The following is a 17,261-nucleotide window of genomic DNA, read 5'->3' as shown; positions in this document are numbered from 1 at the left end:
CCACGATGGTGGCCACTGTTTTGCCTTCTGGGTCACAGTCCGCAGCTTGACGGTCAGACCCATGGAGAACAGGTTCCTCCCTTGACTCTCCTGCTATGACCTTCCATTGTGCTCGGGTCCTTTCCTCTTGGGAGGTGGGGTCTGAGCTCAGGAGAACTTGGCTTTCTACTTCCTTTATGTGGACGTTGTGCAGCCAGCGTGGCGTAGAAACACTCCTGGATCGACCCTCAGCCACCTTGCGGCTAAACTCACCCTGTGGCCTGGGCGTGTCCGTGGTGGCACGACCACCCTCCCCATTGTCCTCATCTTCCAGAAGCTAGGGAAACAGGCCCCCTTTGGCGTCAAGCTCACCTTGGGTGTTGACGGTGGCCACCTTCTCTTGGCGGAAGGTGTGCCGTCCAACATCCAGCGTGGCTTGGCACTTGTAAGCTGCATCCACGGGGGCCGCCGGGACTTCCAGGACGGAGCGGTACTCAAACAGTTGCTCGCGGGACTCGGCCATCTCCTCTTCCTCCACGGAAGCGTCCAGCTGCTCCGCTCCTCGGAACCAGCTCAGTGTGAGAGAACCCGGAGGGGAGATGTGGCTCAGGGAACAGGAGAGGCGGGCCGGCCGGCCAGCTTTCAGCATCTCTGGCTGGGATTCCAGGCGCAAAGTGTCTGGGAAGGCTGTGAAAGGAGGTGCCCGTTAAGAGCAGAGCTGGCAGATCGGACCCAAACCTGGTGCCCTCTTTCACCAGAACAGGCCAAGCAAAGTAAGACTGACAGACAGCCCTAAAGCTTTGTTGATTTCTTATTTCACTAGATTATTTCTAAAACAACAACAAAAAACAAAACCACTCCCCAAATCCCAGCCTAATAGAACACAAGCACCTTGGCTTAACCATCGTCTGTGTCTGGGCAATCCTGGTCCACCCCATGCTGTTTGGAATGCTGTTCCCATTAGCCCCAGCCAGTGATGATGAACGATGGGAATAGGAGTCTTGCAGTGGGAGGGGCAACCTATCATCTGGCCCTAATCCAGTCACCTTACGGCTGTTCCCCATCCACCCACCCACAACTCGGTACTGTACTCTCTAAATCAGAAGGGGTACGATACTCCTGCAAGCCTGAGGGAGGAGGATGTGATCCGTAGTCCAACTCCTCTGGGTTCCACAAGGACGTTTCTGTCCTGCTGCTGTATTCAGGCTACCCCAGCCATTATGCAATGGACTGACATGCTTTTGTGGACGCAGATGCTACATGCTTATTGCAGCTTCGAGAGGGGGGAACAGTAAGGAGGCAGAACCGGCTACAGAGCATCCAGTGCCTTCCAAGGAAGCAAAACCCAACCTCCCTTAGAGAGAAGCTGCTCTGTGCATGGGCACCTGGTTGGCTGAAATGTGAAAAATTCTTACCCATGAGGGACGAATTGACGGTTGCAAAACTGTTGTTCTTTTTTTAAAAAACAGTATTAAAAAAATCTGATGAAATCTGAGGGTCCCCACCCTGCTGGGAACCCAAGGGTGCATTTGTTTTACCCGAACGAACGTGTTGCCCTTTCCTCCAAGAAACTGCCCGCTTGTCATTATTGCTCGAGACTCGGCTTCCTAGAATTAGCTAAGACACTGAGCTCCGGGAATAACTCCACGTCCCCGAAAAGAAAAGTTTGGCGAGAGCAAAGACATTGGCATCAGGGCAGGGGGTGGCCTGAATGCAGCAGCAGATCAGAATGCTCAGGGCCAAGAGGATGACCCCACCCGGCAAATACGGGTGGTACCCATCCCCATCCAGGGAGCCAATCCATCAACCATGCCCACAAGTCTGTAACCTTAGATGATAAATCACCCTCAAGTGGCAGAGCTGGAAGGGGGACCCTCGGAAGTCACTGGATCTGGCCCTTACCAAGGAGGCCCAGTGGGGGAATCGCACCCCCAACCCCTGAGCGATCCACCTCCCAAAGGCTGCGTCTGAGCGTGTCCGAAGTGCCCACCTATAGAGGTTACACTTCCTGCATCCGAGGAAGACGGGGCCAAGATCTTCAAAATAAACTTAAGCTCAAGAAAACTCGCCCATCTGCCTCGGACCCGACACCCCCCCTGGACCGGACGCTCGGCACTTACAGAAGACCCGCAGCGCCACTTTCTTCTGCAATGGCTTCCTGTGGCATTGCCCCACGCATGTCTTCTCGCCCTCCGAGTTCACGGTGGCATTGAAGATAGTCAGGACGCTGTAGGTGTGGTTGGACATGATGTTCCCCAGGTCGGTGTCCAGGCCAGTCCATTGCACCTTCCCCCCAGGGCAGTCCAGGGCGCAGGTCAGCCGGATGGATCCGCCACGTTCCACCAGCGGCTCCTCGGGATGGATGGTCAGTAGGGGCGTTGGAATACCTGCTTGGCGGGGGGGGAAGAAAGAGAGAAAAAGATCCACGTAAACAAGGGGGAAAGGGTCTGCGGAGAGCTTGGGGAGGGAAAGACATGGGGAACGACACCTCCCAGACTCCCCCAGCTGCATGGGAGTTGCAGTTTAAAAAATGACTTGTCCAAACTTTGCTCTCCTTGAACATGGAAGGAGAACATCCCAGAATTTGGGAAGTGAGTGGAGCATTTATTTTATTTAAAATATTTCTACCCTGCCTTATTTCCTTAAAAAAGGGCCCATGGTGGCGTACCTGGTCACAAACACAATGTGAAATGCAAAAAACAGGAAACAATTCAGGTATTTAAAAAGAGTCCATAACATGGTACAGTATTAAAAATTTAGGTGAAAGCACTGATTAAAAACAAATGTAGAAGCCACAGCATAGAAACTGTCCTGCTTCTTGGCTCCTCAGCAGTCAGGAAGGAAGGAAAAGCCTGCCATATGCGGAGTTTTCCAAATCTCTCTCTCTCTTTCCTTTCAAAAATGCTGGAGATGCCAAAAAGCAACACATCAGCAATGGTATTCTGAGCAAACACAACGGCACTGCAAGAGAAATGCTTCCACAAACACACACACACCCTCAGATTTGAGCAGGCACCTTTCTGGAAGCAAATGAGAAAGATCAGTTCGATTCTCCTCCGCTTTGAGACCGACCAGCAGAAAGGTCTGGGTGCCTCCGTTTCTAAGAGTGAATAGCCGGCCGCCTGGGTTGCAGCTCCCTGTTGCTGTTGGCTTAGGGTAGACACTCCCTGAACATGGAGGTTCCCTTTGATTTCAAACAGCTGAAAGGCTGGGACGAGAAGTCACAAGAGCAGATTCTTGCCTAAACTCTGAGCGAAACATCGCAACGGCGGTGGAGGAAGCAACGCTGGAAGGTCCTGGGTCCCGTTCCCCCCCCCCCCGGGATTGGAGGTATTTGAGGAGATGATGGTCGACCATTCAGAGATTTGGTAGTGTCAAGAGGACCGCCTCGACCAGAGGGCTAGACTAGATGACCTCAAGGGACCGACAGCTCTCATTCTTTCAGCACTGAAGTCAAGGCCATGAATACATGTTATGGACAATGTCAAGCATCCTGTACCTCCTTAAAACCGACTTGCCCAGCACAAGCGAGCCCGGAACTGGGAGAAAGTGGCGACAGGACAGGTTTCTGGGGAGAACCGGGAGACAAGGCTTCACCCTCACGGCAGCCCTCTGAGGTAGGCCAGGCTCCGAGAGAAAACATCCCTCATCACTTTAGGGAGGAGCGCTGGGACTGGTTGTCTTCAAAGTCTTCCCAGGTTTTCTAGGTAGAGCGAGTCCTCCGACGGGGTTCCCCCTTTCCCTTCTTCTGGGACGGTTGCTGCTTTGGCTCAAGGCCACCCCAGGCTGGCTCTTCTCTCCCCCCCCCGGGAGGCACACCGTGGGGGATTCGAACCCCCAACCTCGGGCTCTGCACCCCTGTCTTGTAATGGCACATTTTGGGTGTCCCCCCCCCCCGGGTGCAGAACCTTGAACTTATCCCTGTTAAATTTCATTCTCTTGTTTCCAGCCTGTCAAAACAACACCAAGAAGGCTTCGGGTTCTTCAGCTTGAAAAGAGGATGGTGTAAAGTCTGAAAAACGCCAATCACATGCCTCTAACAATAGCTTTACATGCCGTTTAAAACTAACTTTTTAAAGTAATGAGGCATGACTGAGAAAAGTTATGTGGCTATTGATTACATTACTTGTTTTTTTTTTAAAAGCCGGTATTCACAGGCAATGATGGAACTGGTCGCTAGTTACCACCAAGCAGTGCACTCTCGCTCTCTCTCTTATGTTGGCGCCCACATCTAGTGGCAAGGAGTTCCGTCAGCTAATGCTGCATCCTGCACGGCTCCTTGCCTCCATCTCAACACCCACTGTTCAAGCCGGGATGCTCCTTCTCCCAATTTTTTTTTTAAATTACTGAGACCACAAAGGATGGGGAAGCAATCAGAGAACTGAAATCTATTTTTCACTGCATTTTAAAAAATAATCACATTTGCGGATTCTCGAGCCAGCCAGACTTACCGCTGCTGCGCCAGGTGAGGCAGAGCAGAAACCCCAAGTGAAATAATGCCATTGCTTTCGCTCTGAGATCTACCCCTCGGTGCTCAAGAGGATGTCGGACGGATGTACGGTATTCTCTTGGAGAGGTCCGGTCACCTTAGATTCAGCTCCTTCCTCCTTCCTTCCAATAATTCTGGCAGCCCTAGAACAAGCCGTGCTCCGCTCACTCCGTGCCAACTCTCTCTGACCCCCTATCCCAGAGGCTGACAGCTCTTAAATTTATAGCAGGTGACACCGCCCACACTTGAGTTTTTCTGGGGAAAACATTTGTGTGTGGTTTTTTTTTAAAAAAAGAACCTTCTCCACGGGTTTATCTCCTTCCAAAATCCCAGCAAGGAGAAAAATCTTGGAACCTTGCAGTTTTCCAGAAAATGATTTTAAAAAGGGTGGAGATCATGGAATTAACTTGCTAAAGACCGGGAAAATCCACCTCAGTTTCTCGGAGATTCTGAGGTTAAATCCCATTTTTTGTGGTAGAGTTGGGCTATGGTTGTCCTGTCTGTGCAGGACATTTTATGCAAGATGGGGTTTACTGGGTCCTGCAGGTTTCCATGGGTCTGCTTGAAATGTCGCCTGGAACGCTGGATCCATTTTTCTCTGTTTCAAATCCAGTGAGCGTTAAGACTCTTCCCCCATGCTGTCTCTGTGCAACAGCCCTGAGAAGTAGGTCGGGGCAAGAGGGAGGAGGATTGGCCCCGTTTGCCACAAAGAGTTGGGTGGCCAGGTGGCGATTCGCACCCGCATCTCCAAGGTCCTCATTCCGCCACAGCACGCTTGAGGAGTTCGGACTGGCATCTTTGTTTTATTGGATGATCGTCGTTTACAGGAGGTTTCCTACAGCGTTTCAGAAATGCGGGCCAGGATCGCTTAGGTCCTTTGACATCAATCGCTGCAGTGGAATATGGCTAGTCAAGAGGCCGATGCTGGTATTCCTCGTTGCACACCAACTCCAACTGGAGCAAGGAGGACACATAATAAAAGGCCCAAACCTTAACTGGCAGATTCACAGGTCTGTTTTGTGGGCACCCGGGAGAGGAGGGCCTTCTTCTCGGTGGCTGCTCCTTTAGACTCTGGAACTCCCTGCCCCTGGAAGTCTGCCGGGCCCGGTCTGGGCTCTCCTTTCCCTCTAGACAGGCTTTCCCTTTAATGACTGCCTGCACCAGAGGGGTTTTTTAAATGGATGGTTGAGCTTTGTTGCTTTTAAATGTGGTTTTTGGTGTTGCTTATGTTTCATGGGACGTGGTGGCGAAGCCTCTGTCCTGCAAGGTCAGAAGACCTGCAGTCATAAGATCGAATCCACACGACGGAGGGAGCTCCCATTGCTTCTCCTAGCTCCTGCCAACCTAGCCATTTGAAAACATGTAAAAATGTGAGTCGTTCCATGTCTAGACATGCTGGCCATGTGACCACGGGAACCATCTTCGGGCAAATGTTGGCTCTACGTCTTGGAGACGGGGATGAGTGCCGCACCCTAGAGTCAGACACGACTGTCAAGGGGAACCTTATTATTTTTTAAAAGTATATTTGTTTGATCCTTTTTAGTCTTTATTTACTGTGTTTAGCTTTAAATATTGTCTTTTAATGATGTAAGCCGCCCTGGGGCCTTTTTAAGGAGAAAGGTGGGGTTAAATATATCAAATAATTCGCTATTGTGATTTACACTGTCGAACATGAGCTGGTGTGTGGAAGGAGAATGGTTCCGGTCACTGGATTATAACCGACAGACTCTCCTTAAATCACTCCAGGGATGGAAAGGGAGCATGCAGACCTTCGCTTTGGGTGGAAAAGATTTCAGCCTTCGTATGTGGCCTACAATTCCCATCCCGGTTGCGGCGGCTGAGGACCCACAGAGTTAGCAGGCCAAATGCTCCCACAGGTTCCACTATTTAACTGATCTGACCATTTGCCAGTTTCTCCGACTGCGGATGGCTTCCTGGAAATGTATTTATTTCAAATGTGCATTTCTTATGCCTGTCCGGGAATGGCTTGGCTCGGGAGGCTTCAAAGCAGGACACATTAATTAGAAGTCAACTCATATATACCAAAAGCAGGATATGTCAGGGATGGAAGTGGTGGTCCGTGAAATAAATGAGAGGTATGACAACACAGAGGGAAACTTTCAAATAGCAATAATTTGATATTTATTTTATATGCCACCTTTCTCCCCATAGAGGTATGTTTCGAACATGGGCCTCGTTTCTCCCAAATCAGCTCTACTTATGGCTTCTGAGCTCACAACGCAACACTTCTCGGAGTTCCTGCAATTTATACCCCGCCATGTGGGACAAAAGAAGATCTAGCAAAGGGCGTGGTAGTAGCCCGTTTCTCGTCAAAAACAGTCTAATTACTGCAGCAAGAATTCTTTTTGTCAAACACTGGAAAGACCCGGAGAATCCATCTCAAGATGAGTTAATAGCAAACATCCTGGATATGGTGGAGATGGATAAACTAACAGAATACTGTACCTAGACTCAACAAGAAAGACGAATCATGAAGATTGTTAGCATAAATTTAATGACTGGCTTAGAAATGGAATTGAAATTAATATTTGATAATTGAGAGCCAAAGATCAATTTAGAATTAGAATATGAATTATAAATTAGTTACACTGGAAACCTATGTACTGTATCTTTGAAATGAAATAGATAAGAATGAATATTGTAAAATGTTCACGTTGATTCACAAACCTGTTTAATCCCCTGTACCCATCTCCAACCCCTAAAATAAAACTTTAAAAAAAAACAGTCTATTTAGCAGAACATTTTAATTTGTTTTGGGGTTGCTGTTGTTGTTTTTACATTTTTACGTATATTTCCAATACTTCTGTCATTTAAAATTTTGCAACGCTCCGATGCGAATAAAGAAAGGACGAGAGGGTTCTGGCTGACAGAGAGAGAAATTGGGTCAAAATCATGTTGGTCTCTTCGATGACCCTGTCCGTCCATCTCATCCTCGGTCGTCCCCTTCTCCTCTTGCCCCCACACTTTCCCAACATCAGGGTCTTTTCCAGGGAGTCTTCTCTTCTCATGAGATGGCCAAAGTATCGGAGCCTTAGCTTCAAGATCTATCCATGATTGTCACCTTGTTTGTTCAGTCGTTAAGTCGTGTCTAACTCTTCGTGACCCCACAGACCAGAGCACGCCAGGCCCTCCTGTCTTCCACTGCCTCCCAGAGTTTGGTCAAATTCAGGTCAAATTCATGACTGTCACCTACTATACATTGATTACTGAGATTTGATCAGAATCATTGGATGTGTATAACCCACTGCTCTTCAACTGGGATCTGAGCAAACATTTTAACCATCTCCTGGCCCTCCTGATGCGCTGGAGTGGACATAAGATGGATCAACCTGCATGCTCCCCCCGCCAAAAATAAATAAGACGTGACAAGAAATCTATTTCCACTTTTAAAAATTGACTTTTTTAAAAAATAGGGAACATTCATTCATTCACTCGATTTTTACACCCCCCATCTGTTGACCAAGGCCACTCTGGGCGGTTTACAAATACCAAGATCAGAGAGACAAGAGGCTGGCGTCGATTTTTAAAGCAAGCTGCTGCTGGCAGATGCAGCATTTTGTAGCTGATAAAAAGATTTTCCCCCATGGGGTCCACAAGAGCCTGAGAAGCCTGGGTGTGTGCATGTGTGACAAAAATGAGCCCCGAGGCTTTGTGATACCTATGGTCTGCTGGCTAAAAGCCACGGATGTGTACTGCTCTCTGAGATCCACGTGGGGGCACCTCGATTCGTGGACATCAGTCTTCCAGAGAATCCGGAGTCCTGGTATTCCCCCTAAAGCGGCTTTCCTGGAAGCCCCGTATCTGACCCCTGGACTCTGGGCACATTTTCCTTTTTATTTCCAGCTTCCTTAGGGAGCTCATCTCCGCTTCCACAGGTCAAACACAGGCGGGGAAATAATTGAGCAAACGCTCAGCAAAATCCCCAGCCATTGTATTAAGCTGTCAGACTTTTTTTTGGGGGGGGGGGAATAAAGGTGGGGGTGCAGCCCTTAATTTGATCTGTGGCTTTCATTCTCTTTCCAGGCCTCCGGCGGCCTGATAAAGGGGCTCCCCAGTCCAACCCTCTGGCCCTCATTTTGCCTGCACAAAGCTGGAAGCGAGATCAGCCAATTCCAGAAAGTCAGAATCCTCTTTAGCCGAGGAGGCAAGGTTACCGAGATAGGATCGGTTGATTCAGAGGGCTGATGGAGGATAAGCAGCAGTGGGTGGCCAGTTCAGGAATGCTGTGATTATGTGGAAAGGGGAAAACCACCAACAGATGATGTTGTCTTTTACAGAATGACTCCCATCCGGGAGAGGACATGCTTCCACAGAATAACAGTAAGATGGCATATCCCCCACGGTAATACACCTTCTGCGAGCACATACAGAAAAGGGAGAAATTTCTCCCCGTGGCCCCAGAGAGCTAGGGGAAAAAAAGCTACAGTATTCTCAGCAAAGCTGAGAAACTAACTACTACTGCCAGTGCCACGTTAGATGCAGTCAGGCCATGGCATGTGGATATATTTTTGTTAGCGGAAACACTGTCAAAATAGGCCATGTAGGGTCTTGACATGGGGTTTTAAGTTTTAATCCGTAAATGGCCCAGAGGACTGCTTGCACTCAAGGGGTGGAATAGAAATCAAATCAATAATACAGTTTGATAAACCCACCAGGACTGAAACTCCACAGGGAGTGTCATAAAAAACACACTAGAAAAACAAAGCATCCTTTTCAAAATGGGCCACGGTGGCCAAAGTCAATCCAAGGGGTGGCCGTGGCTCATTGAGACTTTAACTGACGGCAGGTCGGGCACATCCTGGGTGTGCGCCAGGTGGAATCAGGCAAGCGGCCCACGTGTGGTGGGCCCCTCGTCAACTAGCAGCGGGGACTTCCCAAACGCTCTTGCGTGCATGCAATTGTCCCAGAGGATCCTGGTCCTGATCTGGCAGAACGATAGCAATTCTGACTGGGGGCTGAAGATCAAGGGCCAGGCAAGGCACCCAAAACTGCTTTTACAGAACGAGGAAGGCTTGCGAGTCGCTGGGGTTTCGCTCCCGCCCTGGCTCCAAAGAGAGGGAGTCTTAATGTCTCACCATGCTTCTACCTTTTTTGGTTTGCTGATGTTACGTGGCGTATGAATTCTGGGAGCGGTTGGGAAGGGGGTTCAGGCTTTAAAAGTAGCCTCCCCTATAAAACCCAACCTTTTCGCCTTGCTCCAGCATCTCTAAGTGTGGCAACCCAATGGAGCGTGACGAAAAGGAAATGAAAGGGCACCCCTTGTTCTACTAGGGGCCGAGGTAGCGACACTCAGCCTGATGTGAGGAATTGCTGGTCTCAGCGTTGTTTTTCACCCGGAAAATGCTGAAATGGCAGAGACGAGCCCGCGAGGGAGGAAGAGGGAGCATCCTGGCCCCAAGGATACCGACCCAAAGCCCAGTGGCAGAAGACAATGGGGGCTCCACGCTGAGGCCTTGGAGGCAATGGGGTGATGGAGGGCAGAAGAAGCTCAAGGCCGGGCAGCGGGGGTGGGGGTGGGGAACCGGAGGCCGCCAAACGCCAAGAAAAGCAACCGTTGGGAGAAATGTGGAAGGAAGGCCCCTCATCTTCACCGCAGGAAACCCACAGCCCCCCGACTCTCGCTTCAGTTCACATCCTCTGAGGGAAACGGCCTCTTCGTGCTGAAGGGCAAGCCATGCAGGGCCCACGTGTGCTTGTGCCTTATGGGGCCGCAAGCGAGTTCGGGCTTACGGTGACGCTTAGCACGCGAGATATTTAAGGAGTGCTTTTCCACGGTTGGGACGTGGTGGCGCTGTGGGCTAAACCGCAGAAGCCTGTGCTGCAGGGTCAGAAGATCCGGCAGTCGTAAGATCGAATCCACGCGACGGAATGAGCACCTGTCGCTTGTCCCAGCTCCCGCCAACCTAGCGGTTTGAAAGCATGCAAATGCGAGTAGATAAATAGGGACCACCTCGGTGGGAAGGTAAACAGCGTTCCGTGTCTAAATCACACTGGCCATGTGACCACGGAAAGATTGTCTTCGGACAAAACGCTGGCTCTATGGCTTGAAGAGCGGGATGAGCGCCGCCCCCTAGAGTCGGACACGACTGGACAAAAATTGTCAAGGGGAACCTTTACCTTTACCTTTCCACGGATGAGCGAGAAGAATCTGAACCCAGGCCTGCTGACTCCTAACCTGTTATTCTGTCCACGACACCCCTCTCAAGATGTTTCCCAGGGCAACGTGGAGTCTTGAGACTCTTAGCAGTATTTGATATCTTATTGTCACTGGTATTTCTTCAACCCCTTTTCTCCTCCCCATGTTGTTCCCCTCACCACAACCCTGCAAAGCGGGCCAACCCAGGAGCAACCCACCAGAGCTCCCCTGGTGTGGACTTCACCTGCCTCCCTGTGAATGAGCAACCCAGATTTCTGAGGGGCAGGCCAACGACTTCAAACCCCTTCACCCACATGGACACCATTTCCCTCCTGTGAGGGGAAAAGTTAATTGTGGGGTAATTCTTTATTAGCCCTCACCTACGCTCCGTGGAAATACTGTGAAGATGGAGCAAATTCCTACAAGCTTCAGCAGAACTTAAGAGAAATAGGACTTCCTTGGTCTCTTACTTGGAATGCCGGATACGGCCCAGCCATGAAGTTTATAAAGGAGCCACAATGAGATGTGTAGTTTTTGTTTCATTTCCCCTCCTTGATCTCTCTATCTCTGCTGCCTCATTTCGGCAGAAAACTTAATTTTGTACTGCTTTTGCTAAACAATCAAGTGTCAGAAGCCCTCCGCTCTTCTTGCAAATCAGCAGGTGAGGGCTGGAAAGATTCCATCTGACCGCTCCTAAGACTGCTAGCTGGAAAATTAAGATACTGTCTGGAGTCAAAAGACTAGGGAGGTCAACGCACAGTCCCACCATTGAGCAAACAAGTTTTCTGGGCACCAGAGGCTCAGCAACTCCCCTTTAGCCTGGTCAACCTCGCAAGGCTATATGTATAACGCTTGGAAGAAAAGCCAGAATTTCCGAGTGGCTGTTGGCCATCCAGGTTTACAACCATTCCCTTGACATAAGTGTAAAGTATCAACAGGATTCGAGCCTCTCATTCATGCCTGGATGAGAGACCACTTGGGATCTCCTGGTGAGGGCTCAGAAAAAAAATGCTGTGTGCAACAGCAAAGGGCCTCGGCTGCCAGTCAGAGCTGGCCCTAAGAGGCTGAATAGACTGTTGCGGTTCGGGTGTAACATAGCTTCCTATGTTACACAGCCTGTTTCTCCATCTGCCTTTTCTCTGGAAAAATGCACTTTGGAGGCAAACTGGAGGCAATGTTTAATACGTCTTTTGCATTTTAATGTGCCCACTTTGTTAAGGGGGAAGGGAGAAAAAAACCCAATTTGCATGAATTCTGGGGTTGGCTCATCATTGGGAATGTCTCCGGCAGGGAGGGAGGGCAGTTTGACTGTCTCCCAGCCAAATCAGAGGCATGAAACCTTTACGACACCTTGCCTAGTTTTGCTGCTCCCATGTTGACCTCCCCCCAAGAAAATGTTTGCAATCTGAGGATCTGGGGCAACCTGACATTTCCCAGCTGTGCAAATACCACCTGCAGAAGAAAAAGACTCTACCCTCAAACCACAGCACAGAATGATTTGTAATTCTCAGCTCCCTCTTAGTTGATGCTATTTGCATGAAATATAGACACACACAGAGAGAGTAAGGATCAGAAAGAGAGTAAGCGACTGCCCTGAGCTTATCCCGTGGGTTTCTTGACTCGGTGGGAAACTGAACCCACTTCTCTCCAGTTCAGATCCACCATTCTGGAGTGGTCTTCAGCAGACAGAGAGCTGGCCGCAACGGCGAGAGCATCTGAAAGCCACTCTTTAATCTCTCGCTCTTCAAAAGGAACTAAGATGCTGGCCAGACTCTTATGGATGTCCATGTGAGGTCCGTGAGTAACCAAGAGCTTTGGGGACACCCCTTGTTTGCCTCTGCAACACTCCACAACTAGCCCTGGCAGGTTATGTGCATCTTCCATGAACGGCAATAAAATCCTGCCCAGCAACTTTTTATTTTCTTTTTTTAAAAACTATCAGAAAGTCACAAGCCAGTGGCCTGTGGTATGAAACACCACCAGGTAGCCGGGTCACACAACCCTTCTGTGACAGTTACCGTACAGTTATTGTAACTAGCTTGTCACAACTACACCACTAAAGAATTCTTATTTATTTCTTTAAAATATTTTTACCCTCTGGGTAGAGTGGGCGGCATATAAATTCAATAAATAAATAAATAAATAAATAAAAAGACCCAAGGTGGCTTATGTCATTAAAAACACAATATTAAAAGCTAAAAACAGTAATTTATTCAAATAATAAAAAAGGACTCATAACATTATATTTAAAATGTTAGGCATGACTAAAAACAGATTTAGAAGCAACAAAACACAAACCATCCTGTTTTAAGAGCTTTACAAGACAGTCAGTCACTAATGAAAAGCCCGCCTGAAGAGAAAGGTCTTCTTGTCCTGCTTGCAGAAGGACAGCAAAGATGGGGCCAGGCTGGCCTCCAGCAGCAGGGAGTTCCAGAGTCTAAAGGAGAAGGCGACCCTCACCATGGTGGTGCTGGTGGGACCAAGAGAAAGGCCTCCCCTGATGATCTCAACACCCAAGCTGGCTCATCCTCGGAGACGCAGCCCTCGAGACAGCTGGGACCCAAGCCGTTTAAGGCTTTATAAGTTAAAACTCGCACTTTGAATTGTCCTTGGAATTGTTACTAACATAACAGTATATCCTAATTACTGCAAGGGGAATTAATTCCTTATTTGCCCCTAAGTTACTTCCATATATCTATTTATTTAAATAATTCGCCAACCTCACAGTGTTCTTGTGAAGTCATAAAAGTGCAGAGCCCTTTAAAAAACCAGCTTGCGCTCCCGGGAGGAAAAACGAAGTACACACGGATCTAATCATTCAATAAAATTCTGATTGCAAGCTGTTGTTCAAATTGTGAAACGGAACAAAAAAGGGCATCAGATTGTTTTAAACGGAAGGCACAGCCATAGCTAACAAAGAGGCAGGATGTCCAGGTGGTGTTTCCAGAGGCCAAGGGACTTCGGATGTTATGGGACCAGCAAGATTTGCTCCAGGTTATAACCTGGTCTTTATTATCCAAGATGATGAACACAATCCCACAAAATGAGTTCAGGATCTGGGATATTAAAGTTTGGACAAAAACCTGGAACAGATTGAAACACACACAAATACACACATGGGGCCTGGAATGTCAGAGTCATTCCTACTTCTGCTGTGACGTGATCTGAGGGATACAAGAGTTTGCTGACTTCCCTTTGTTAAAAGGTTTTTCAACGAGGTGAGATGGCCACCTGCCAGGGATGTGCCAGCTGTGGGGTTCCCTTGACTAGCTGTGGGTTGGTCTAGATGACCTCATGGGACACACCCCAACCGGTACCTTTCTCTCACACTCCAAAAAAGAGAGGAAAATTCCAAGGCTGAAAGTACTGCCAGAAAAGATACGCTTCAGGCCCCAAACCACTCCTCCCAGGGTAATCTGGCATTACAAAATCCCCTTCCTGCCTGCCCCCCTCAAGTAGGAAACAGTTCCAAGAGGCCTGTGTTATTTCCCTCTGGATGTTGAGATGATTTATGGACGCTTCAGCCCTCGAATGCTTTTCCTAATGGGAGCGGATGCGCTATGTAAACAGTCCGGCACTTTGCTGGCGGCAGGCCCCCTGAAAATTTGGTCCTTTCTGCCTCGGACGGACGGTATCTCAACTTTCCGGTCTCTTACTGGCTGCCACCAGGCCCTTTCCCCAAAGGGGCTGGCTAATTATTTGATTTCCCCATCGTGCTCTGCCTGATACATGTGGCAGAATCATGTACTTTTCACAGGAAACAAGGTCATCGCCTGCATTTTTTTGGCTATGAGCTCCAGTTGCTGCACTTCAGCTACACAGGGAAGGGGGAGCCTGGGATGAAAGGTTCTCCAATCTGCCTGAAAGGAGGAATTACCTTGAGCGGGGCAATGCTGCTGAAGCACAGCTGGGGAGAACCTCTGCCCTTCCAGGTACTACAACTCCCATTAGCCTGGCCAACAGTGAGGATTTATGGGGTTTGTAGTTCATCAAGACACTAAGAGCCAGAGGGGAGCAGTGGTTAGACATCAGGACTGGAAACTCAGGGGATCTGAGTTCTAATCTGCAAATCGCCATAAAACTGATCTGGCGTTCCTTGCACCAGGCACATACTTTTCTTTCTCCGACAGACCTACCTCACAGGGCAGTTGTGGTGATGGGGAAGAGAGTCACACATTCCTCCTTGAGTACAAGGAGGCACAGCAGAAGTGTAACCCGTAAAATAATTAGTGAACAGATACAGATTTGATTTACTAATACTTAATATATTAAATTGGTTTAAATCAAAATGGAAACTTCTGGAGAGATACAGATTCTCCCATCTGCGACCAGGATATAATCGGGCCCAAATCCGTTGGCGCGTCGGAGGAAGAACAGCCCTGTATAACAAATTGCTGAACAAGAAGACAACACCTATATAATTACATTTATTCAGCAGGTTAGCTATACTGGCAAATGGATTTTGGCCTCAACGCTCCCGTCCTACAGACCCATAACTGAAGTTAAATTAGGCTCCTGTCTCCACCTCAGATTACTGCCCTGCAGGATGTAAGATCCAGAAGAATATCAGAGAGAAAAACAAGCACTCCTATTTCGCTTTCTGAATAAAACAGAGAGCAGGAGGAGGGAAACACAGACTTTTTAAATGGAAGCCCCAGTTCTTTCCAACAGTGGGGCTTCCATAGGGAAAGAGACATCTTTGTCAGACTCCATGGCACAAAAACACCAAAGGACTCCTGACAGTGTTCAAGACGTCCAATTAGTTAAATTGGCAGCGGTTCTGGCTGAAGCCGAGGGAAGAAAAGAGGAGAGGGAAAAGAAAACACTTCACTCCAGCGAGGGATTTTAGAATTTTAAAACTTTTAATGAAGGGCTTAGGGGGAGAGAGAGAAAAAAATAAGAGTTGACAAAGGCTTCGTGCGATCTTTCCTGTCACTGGAAGATGTTTTTAAAAAATATCTTTTTGCATTAACATGGACAAAAGTGACTAGTTGGAAGCTAGTTGAGCAGTAGTTGTTCAGAAGTATCAAGTCGTCACCTGTTTCTTGTGGCTTTGTGCTTCCGGGGGGAGGAGGTTCCTAAGGCCTAGGAAACAGTCACCCCTCAACTCAGAGCCATACAATGTTCTTTGTGGGATGTGAAGGCTCACCTCTGAGCCCCAAACTCTGTGCCTAAAGCAGGGCATGGGAAACTGCATGGCTCACGACCACAACTGGCCTGGATCCCCCCCCCCCGAAACATCCAGGAAGCATGACAGGTTGCTCAAAAGTTCTTTCTCTCTCTCCCTCTCTTAATTTCTTACCAATACTTCCTTTAACACCACTGAAATCTTAACCCACACCACCCTCAAACTTAAGAAGAAGGTGGGTGCTATTCAGCAAAGATCCAGGTCGGTGTGAAAACAAGAAGCCACTTCTTGATCTAACTTTCCACTTCAAAGGAGCTATCCATGGTGGCGAAGCAGCACCCGGGAGAGCGCCAGCAAAGTTCAGGCTAAAAGCCACGATGGACGGATCACACAATTGGGGGGCCCTGGTTGTTCTGTGCCGTCAAGTCACCTCTGACCTACGATGATCCTATGAATCAGCAATCTCCAAAATGTCCTTTCCTAAACTGCCCTGCTCATCGCTTGCAATCTCAAAACTTGTGGGTTCCTTAGACCAGGGTTCATCAACCCCTGGTCCGTGGCCCACTGCCGGTCCGCGGGCTGGCTGGAACTGGGCCGCAGACATAGATCTCCACCCCCCACTTGGGGGGATGTCACCCTCATAGGTGGGCGTGTCTCACTTGCTTATGGTAACCATTCCCCCAATGCCCCTTGTGGGGCAGCCCACATGAGAAATGCTGATGGCCAGCCGTGGGGCTCAGCGCCGCCCCACACAGGGCAAGTAGATGGGCAGGAGCACATGCCAGAGATCCTACTGCTTCCTGCCTGGCCAACCCTTCCCGGGAAGAGGTGGGCCGGGCCGGATCACATGGGACGCTGCTGCTTGTCCGCAGAACTTCCACCTTCTGGGGCCTACCGTCCAAGCCTCGCTCCCACCCTTGTGGTGGTGACGCAGCCACCCACCCACACTGAAGTGAGATTGGGCCGCCACTTCCCCGAAGAAGGAAGGAAGGATGGACCAATGGGCAGGCAGACGGACCGGCAAGCGAGTGACACAGGTGCAGAAGGTGGAGATAAGCGCTGTGTCACTGTCCATGGGAGGAGGAGCCCAGTGCACCCCCGCCCCTTTGCCCTGGGACCCCTGGCAGAGCGGGAAGAGGCGGCGAGGGGGAATCCCTGCATGCCAGCCCGACCCTGTGCCCGCCTCCCATTCAGTGCCATCGCCTCCCCCCTCCGCTCCACTCTCCCCGGGTAGTCCTTCCACCCACAGGCTGCGACATGCCGGCCCTTCCGGGAAAGAGCCCGGCTAGGACAGGGAGAGGTGGCAGCAGCAGCAGGGCCCCCCTTTTGGAGCTTGGAGGTGGCTCCATCCTCGGCTCCCCCCCCCGTGTTGCCATCCCTGGGAAGAGGAAGAGGAGCCCCATGCACCTCCACCCCATTGCCCTGGGACCCCTGGCAGAGCGGGAAGAGGAAGTGAGGGGGAAACCCAGCGTGTCAGGCCCAATCCTGCGCCCACCTCCCATTCCACG

General features: G+C 49.6%; 1 protein-coding gene across 2 annotated transcripts in view; it reads right to left on the bottom strand.

Annotated features, from left to right (window-relative positions):
- Nucleotides 1-17,261, bottom strand: part of MADCAM1 (mucosal vascular addressin cell adhesion molecule 1) — a 37,035-nt gene that overhangs the window by 5,899 nt on the left and 13,875 nt on the right. The window contains exons 1-3 of one of the 2 annotated variants that reach the window (XM_020794247.3): nucleotides 4,431-9,375; nucleotides 2,100-2,366; nucleotides 352-666 (exon numbers count right to left, since the gene is read on the bottom strand). In XM_020794247.3, coding sequence (XP_020649906.3) covers nucleotides 352-666; nucleotides 2,100-2,366; nucleotides 4,431-4,482 — 634 coding nt within the window. In that variant the 5' untranslated portion in view covers nucleotides 4,483-9,375. Of the gene's footprint in view, nucleotides 1-351; nucleotides 667-2,099; nucleotides 2,367-4,430; nucleotides 9,376-17,261 lie in introns of those variants that run through there. The other variant, XM_078378889.1, reaches the window with a different exon arrangement.

The sequence above is a fragment of the Pogona vitticeps genome, chromosome 7 (genome assembly GCF_051106095.1).
Source record: "Pogona vitticeps strain Pit_001003342236 chromosome 7, PviZW2.1, whole genome shotgun sequence".
In the NCBI taxonomy this organism is placed as follows: domain Eukaryota; kingdom Metazoa; phylum Chordata; class Lepidosauria; order Squamata; family Agamidae; genus Pogona; species Pogona vitticeps.
The sequence above is the reverse complement of the archived record's forward strand: the minus strand, read 5'-3'. Positions and strand labels throughout refer to the sequence as shown.